Genomic DNA, 6,980 nt, shown 5'->3' on the forward strand with positions numbered 1-6,980 from the left:
TGGGTTTGAAGGGCTGACCTTGTGGTTAACAGCCTCACACTTCCAGGACGGCCCCACGCTGTCAGCTCCAGGGTACTAGGTGCCTGGGGAACCCTGTCCCCCTCTGTGTGTGCTAGGAAACATAAAAAAATACTTCAAGTTGATTTAAAACAAAACCAAGGAGTTCTATCCACAGCAGAGAGACACTTATCAGTGCTGCCAGTGTGGAAAAGTACCCCGGAGCTGCTCACATCCAAGGCTTGTACCAGGCCGAGCAGAAGGCGGGTGGGGGACCATAACAGGGCTTGGGAGGGCACAGAGCTCAAGAGAAATTCAAGCTTCATGAGGCTCCAAAACCAGGTCAGAAAACGTTTTTTCCACCCCTGAATGGAAGCACAGAGGGCCTTTTCTGAGAAGCAGCCCGTCACAGCGGCTGCGTGTTGGACGCTTGTTCTTACGGCAGCCAAACACCGCGCTCCTCAGCATCTCCCATTCCAACTGCAGTGCCGCACACAATCCCACCCTGGCATCCGCAGGAGAAGGGAGTCTTGGCCTCCCATGGACTTGGCCAGCATCCCAGTCAGAAGCCCTGGTCCTGCTCTTCCTTAGTGGGCACGTCTCGCGGCCCCCAGCAGGTCTCCTGTTTCTGCTGCCAACATCCTGGTGTGGCAGCTTCTCTAGCAGGTTCTCAGCACAGGCACCCCTGGTCCAAAGGGTGCATTTCTCTTCCATCACATCTCTTGGTGGGAGTGAGGCTGTCCTCTGGTACAGCTCAGGTTAACCTAGTGGGGGAGGCAGAACTGACCGACCCCTTTGTTAGATCCATGGATGGCCCCACCCCTGTTTGTTGGCACCATGGAACTTTGACTCCCCTACGTAGGACATGTTATCAGGAGGGATCAGTCCTGGAGCAGGACCCCCTGCTTGGTAAAGTGGAGGGTCAGCAAAACAGAGGCAGGCCCTCAACAGGGGTGTATTGATGCCATGGCTGCGGCAGAGCTGCCCACAGGGACAGTGGCTGGTGTGCTCCTGACCTGGGCAGGGCCAGCTGAGCTGCAGCATGGGGCTGCTCTGGGGGGCACACGTCCTCCCAGCTCCAGGCTGGCACAAGGGGTCTTCTCGACACTCCAACCATGGCCACTTCTTGTCCTACCCTGGTCCCAGGACTGGTTGGACAGGCCATGGGATGGACAGAGGGGGAAGGAAGGAGGGAAAAGGAGGGAGCAGAGGCTGGGGCACAAGCTTCTGAGGTCTCGTGAGGGAGGGGGCGGTCGGAGTGTTCTGGGCCCCACCCGCACGGTCCTGGACCTCTGCACTGGGATGATGGGCAGGGAGCAGCCCTCACACACACTGGGGGTGCAGGCAGGGGGCAGATGTATCCCTGCAGCCAGATACAGGGGAGGGACAGAGGGGCTGCCGGGATCTGGGCTCTGTCCTGGGCCACTTCCAGCCTCTCTGCTGAGGGTGGGGGTGGGCAGTGGCTACCCTTTGGACCCCTGGGGGCTCTGTACACAGGCCAGCATGCTGGGCAGAGGATAGGAGGTGGCAGCAGCTCCTCCTGTTTCCTTTCTGCCCCACAGCACATCCACCCCAGGCCCCGCGTGCCCAGCGGACAAGGGCTGCCCATCTTCCCCGCACTCTTTGGAGGAAGGGAGGGTCTGGGTTGTGGGGTGGGTGGGGACAGCTGCCCGCTGACCTCCCCCTGTCTCTGCAGCCACGGCGCCATGAACACGTCCTGTAACAGTACCCTGCAGGCCTGGCTGACCTTGGAGAACCCCGTGGCCAAGGCCTACACAGGCTCGCTGCTGGTGCTGGGCCTGCTGCTGAACGGCCTGGCGCTCTGGGTGCTGTGCTGCCGCCTCCCGCAGTGGACGGAGACGCGAGTCTACATGACCAACCTGGCAGCCGCCGACCTGTGTCTGCTCTGCTCCTTGCCCTTCATGCTCTACTCCTTGAAGGGACAGGAGGACACGCTGCTCTGCCAGCTCTCCCAGGCCATCTACCTGGTCAACAGGTACATGAGCATTAGCCTGGTCACCGCCATCGCCGTGGACCGCTACCTGGCCGTGCGGCACGCCCTGCGAGCCCGCGGGCTGCGCTCGCCCCGCCAGGCTGCGGCCGTGTGCGCGGTGCTCTGGGCTCTGGTGACCAGCTCCCTGGTGCTGCGCTGGGTGCTGGGCATGCAGGACGGCGGCTTCTGCTTCTCCAGCTCCTCCAAGCGGCCCAACAACACCATGCTCTTCTCCCTCCTGGGCTTCTACCTGCCGCTGGCCCTGCTGGTCTACTGCTCCCTGCAGGTGCTGCTCAGCCTGGCCCGGAGGCCTGCTGCCGACCCCGCGCAGGCCGAGGCCACCCGCAAGGCAAGCCGCGTGGTCTGGGCCAACCTGGTGGTGTTCGTGGTCTGCTTCCTGCCGCTGCACTTGGTGCTGACCGTCTCCTTCAGCATGGTGCCACACAGCTGCGCCTGGCGCCTGAGGTTCCGCTGCCTGATCTACCTCACCTCCCGGCTCTCAGACGCCAACTGCTGCCTGGATGCCATCTGCTACTACTACATGGCCAAGGAATTCCAGGAGGTCTGCAAGGCCGGCCTCACTGCCAAGGCCCACAAGAGCCAGGACTCCCTGTGCGTGACCCTCACCTAGAGCACGGGGATTGGCGCACAAGGTTGCGGGGAGAAGGACAGAGGGGGCTGGGGGGCTGAGGCCTGAGTCAGGGTGGGCACTCTGGCACAGAGAGAGCACCTGCCCCCCTTGGAAGCTGCTGAGAAGAGGCGCTGAGACTCTGAGGGGGAGCGAGGGGGCCAGGACCTGTGGGGAACCAAGGTCTAGCTCCCAGAGGCCTCTAGGGCTCCTGTTTGGACCTCCCAATGCCCACTCCCTGCCCCACCCCCTACCCGTGGGACAGGTAGGGTCTACAGCTCCCAGCCCACCACACCCCAGTGGGCATGTTCAAGTGTGCAGGGGTGAGGAGCAAGTGGGGTGGGGGCCGGCCTGTGCATGGGGGTCAGTAGGGTGAGCCTCGCCCCACTGTCCAACACACCCCACTGCCCACCCCTCCCCTGACAGCTGCCCAGGGAATTCTGGGATTGGACGAGCCAAGGGACCAATCAGAAGATCTTGGTCTGTTAGGGGCTGGAATGCCTGCCCAAAGAGGTTGGGGGCGGGGGCGGGCCTGGTCCAGCCCTCCCTTCCACACCTCTGCATCCAGGGCCTCTGGGGTTACCCCCCCCACCCATGCTTAGTCTCCTGCACACCTGATACTCCAGGGATACCCTCCCTCCCCCACCTTCCCATCATCCCTCCAGGGCTACCCCAGACCCATTCCCCACCTTGGAGAACACACAGCTCCCAGGCCTCTGTCCAGCCCCTTGGTAGCCTGGGAGGCCCTTGATGGCCATCATAGTGTCCATCCCTCCTCCCGTCCACACCTTCATTGCAATCCTAGTCCATATCTGCCAGCCCCCTGCACCAGACCAATGTCCCCTGCCCACCGAGCCCCCTAGCCTCCACCCTGACCTGCTGGCGCCATGAGCAGTACCGGGGTGGTGGGGCCACTCTCTCTGTCCAGGAAGATCTAGGTGCTTCCTCCCCGAGGTGTCCAGGGAGGGGGCAGTAGCTGAGGCATGAGTGGCCACCGGGTCTCAGATGGTGACTGGCCTCCTCCCTCCTTCTGCCCCCACCCCCGCCTGAGCTCCCAGCAGCCCCCTTGGGAATTCCTAGGGGGCAGACAGGGCTGGGTGGCTGCAGAGGACAGATCCATGTCAAGGTAGCTGAGGGGCAGCCAGGTGAGCAGCTTTGGACCAGAAGCTGGGCCTGGTGCTCTGCTGCCTCCGGGTCAGAGCCAAACTGTGTTCCGGGGGCCTTCTCAGGCCGGTTTCTCAGGAGGGGGTTCGCAGGCCTCTGAGCGGGCCCCAATCTCCAGCCTCTCAGTGATCAGCCCCCCAGGGACCACAGTGTGAGTCCAGGAGGGGTGGTTCAAGCGCCATGTCCAATGCCATTGCTTCAGCCTCCAGCGGAGGCCTCACCAGGACTGGGCACAGAGTGGCGTTTGTCCTGTCCGAGATCTCCAGCCCTTTGGGCGCTAGTCCCCTCCTCCTGTCACTGCCCTCCACCCTCTGGCCGCTCCCTCCCTCCTGAAGGACAGACAGGACCCCGTGGGTCAGCCAGACCTCTGCTCGTCTTGCTTATTTCCTGCCCTCCCTTTAAATTATTGTAGACACAGTGTACTGAGGTGACAGCCACAGAGCCTTCAACTAGCATTTTCGACGGAGGCAGTCAGCTCGTCCGCAGGGCGCTGTGCGGCCACCTTCCAGCGCTTTCCTCTCACCCCCCCTCCCCCCGTTCCAGCCGGCCAAGCGGCCAGGAGAACACAGCAGTCTGTCTCGGAGGACATGCAGCCAGACGCACTTGAGAACCAGCACAGCGAGACCTCGTCTCATGCACTTGGACGTGTGGTCAGGAGAGACCAGTCCCTGGGGAAGGACCTGTGCCTGGCCACGTGGAGGGGCAGCGAGGGAGAGGGAGGCCCCAAGGGCACGAGGGACACACGGCAGCCACGACGGCTCCGTCCCAGAAGACTCGTGAGGGTGGCGCTGCTGTTGGGCCTCCTGTTGGGCCTTGGGTCACGTGGGGCAGAACCCCCCTGGTGACGCCCACTAACAACAGCAGCCAAAAGTCACACTCCCTCTCCCTCCCCTCTCAGCCGCCAACCTGCCCGGGCACTTAGCCGTCCTGGGTGCCTTCTATAAACAGAATCGATCGTAGAACACGCGGCCTTTGCGTCCGGTTTTCTCACGTGCCTGGTGAAGCTTTTCTAGAATTCCAGTCTCAGAAAAACGCCCGGCGCCCGGCCTCTCCGACCGGCTTGCTGTGAGTGGACATGACTTAACGGCAGCGAGGTGTTTTTTGGGGGGTGGTGATCATGTTTCCAAGGTCCGTCCATGTGGTGGTGTGAACACAAACCTCGTTTTCTCCGTGGCCACATAGCAGTCCACACAGACAGCCCGCTGTAGTGTGTCGGTTGCACGTTGGCCGGAGAGCCCCAAGTTGAGCAGTTCACGCCCACTGGCAGTTCACACGGCTCTGAGAGAGAAAGATGGAGCAGGCCTGCTCTGTCCTCTGGGGCCCGTAGGAGGTGTAGAGCAGACTTAGAGTCTGAGCTTCCGTCTGACGAAGGAGCCCCGGGGCCCGGTGGTTACAAGTTAGGCTGATCGCCCAAGGTCAGCACTTGGAAGTCACTGGCAGCGCCGAGGGAGAAAGACGAGGCTTTCTGCTCCCGTAAAGAACAGCAGTCTCAGACACCCACAGGGCAGTTCTGCCCTGTCCTGTGGGGTCTCCGTGAGCTGACATTGGCTGGACGGCAGGAGTTTGGCTTGGTTTGGAAGAGGACTGATGAACGCTCTGGCTAGTGAAAACCCCAAACCCATTTTGAGTCACCTGGTGGGTACGGAATCCCACTCTGACCATTCCTGGCAAAATGCGTGACCAAGTGGGTTATCGCCTCTCTCCTAACCAGCCCAGGGAGGAGCAGTCTCTTCAGGGGCTTGCCTGGGTGCGTCCTTGATGGAGCCGGGTCCAGGAGCCCCACAGTCAGGAGCCTAGATTGGCGGAGCAGGGGGCGGGCAGGGGGGCTCTGGACCTGTCTTGTGAGCGCTGCCTGCCTGGCTTGGTGTCGTGTCCGCTCATGGTCCCAGTCTGGTTCTGCAGCTGTGATGTATCGATCTGCCGCCAATCACGCTTCCATGCAGTCTCCCTTGTCCTCCCACGTTCTACTTAAGTCCCCGGCTCTCTGTCCACCCCTGGACGTCATTACAGCCTTAGTCTCCCTGGTGCGGGGGTTGGGCCCTCCTGTTTCAGACCGCAGCAGTGTTCTCCACGCAGCCGACATGAGGGCTGGGCTCGCTGTGTCTGTTCCCTAAGACAGTTGGAACCAACTTGATGGCGCTGGGTTGGGTTGGGTTTGGGTTACCCCCCCCTTCCCTGCCTCTCGGCGAATGCTGTTAGGTGCCACGTCATCGAACCCGACTCACGGAGACCCCACCCGGTTAGCAGCGGCCTCACGACTGTAGTGCTTGACCCGTCTTGGCGGCCACTGGGCCTGTCTATCCATCTAGCCGAGGGCCTTTCTCATTTTCACTGCCCCCAGCTTTACTGAGCAGGACGTCCTTCTCCAGGGACTGGTCTCTGCTGATCACACGTCCAAAGTAGGAGGGACAGAGTCTCGCCATCTCACGTCTAAGGGACATCTGGCCGACTTCTTCCGGAACAGATTGTGTGACTTCAGTACCCATCACCGAGGCACCAGGATTCGGTTGGGATGCACAGCAGCACGCGAGCTGTCTGGGTCCCGGACTTCAAGTCACCTGGGCGTGCAGTGGGGATAGGGGCTGGTTGCTGGGTCACCTGGTGGATTCTAGAATTAACATTTTAAGGAACCAGCCCGTTTTTTTCCCGAGGCGAGGAGCCAGTTCATCACACACACACACACACACACACACACACACACACACACACACCCTAGAGGGCTCCTTTCTGCGGTCGCCCCACTCCTTCTTGCTAAAAGCTTTTGTACAAAGCTCTCCTGTGGTTTGAATCCTGGTTTGCTTCCTGACTAATGCTGTTGACAGTGCTCTCTGACCATTTGCCATTCTTCTTGGGTGGTATGTTTGTGTCTCCCCGCCCCCGCCCAGAAGCCCTCTGCCAGTGCTTCAGAGGGCCACGTGGGTTGCACTGTGGAGTCACAAGAGTCCCTTGTGCGTTTTAATGCGAACGCTGGACGGTCAGCTGCAGACAGTCTGCAGGCTGTCCACCTGAGGACGGAACACACCCAAGCATTTTACATCTGCATGACGTCCAGTAAAATGGCTTTCCCTTCAGCTGCCCGTGTTTGGGGTGCTGTGTCTTTGAGAAATGTCAAAATCCCGACAGACACCATATTGGCTCCTCTGGGCAACTGGCAGGTCAGTGTAAGCCCCTGATTCAGAACCAGCCCCTGATGGGTCT

The 6,980-nt window shown here is 61.1% G+C and overlaps 1 protein-coding gene across 1 annotated transcript; it reads left to right on the forward strand.

Annotated features, from left to right (window-relative positions):
* Window positions 1–1,703: 1,703 nt before the first annotated feature.
* Window positions 1,704–2,621, forward strand: GPR35 (G protein-coupled receptor 35). Its single transcript, XM_004701883.1, has one exon. It carries the CDS (start codon window positions 1,704–1,706, stop codon window positions 2,619–2,621), a length of 918 nt encoding a protein of 305 aa, XP_004701940.1.
* The last annotated feature ends 4,359 nt before the right edge of the window (window positions 2,622–6,980 follow it).

Source organism: Echinops telfairi, unplaced genomic scaffold (genome assembly GCF_000313985.2).
Source record: "Echinops telfairi isolate 266 unplaced genomic scaffold, ASM31398v2 ScPeMD7_3;HRSCAF=10, whole genome shotgun sequence".
In the NCBI taxonomy this organism is placed as follows: Eukaryota; Metazoa; Chordata; class Mammalia; order Afrosoricida; family Tenrecidae; genus Echinops; species Echinops telfairi.

What these genes read in the sequence shown, in the direction of transcription:
- GPR35 (XM_004701883.1), top strand. Translation starts at nt 1,704, where the DNA reads ATGAACACGTCCTGTAACAGTACCCTGCAGGCCTGGCTGACCTTGGAG.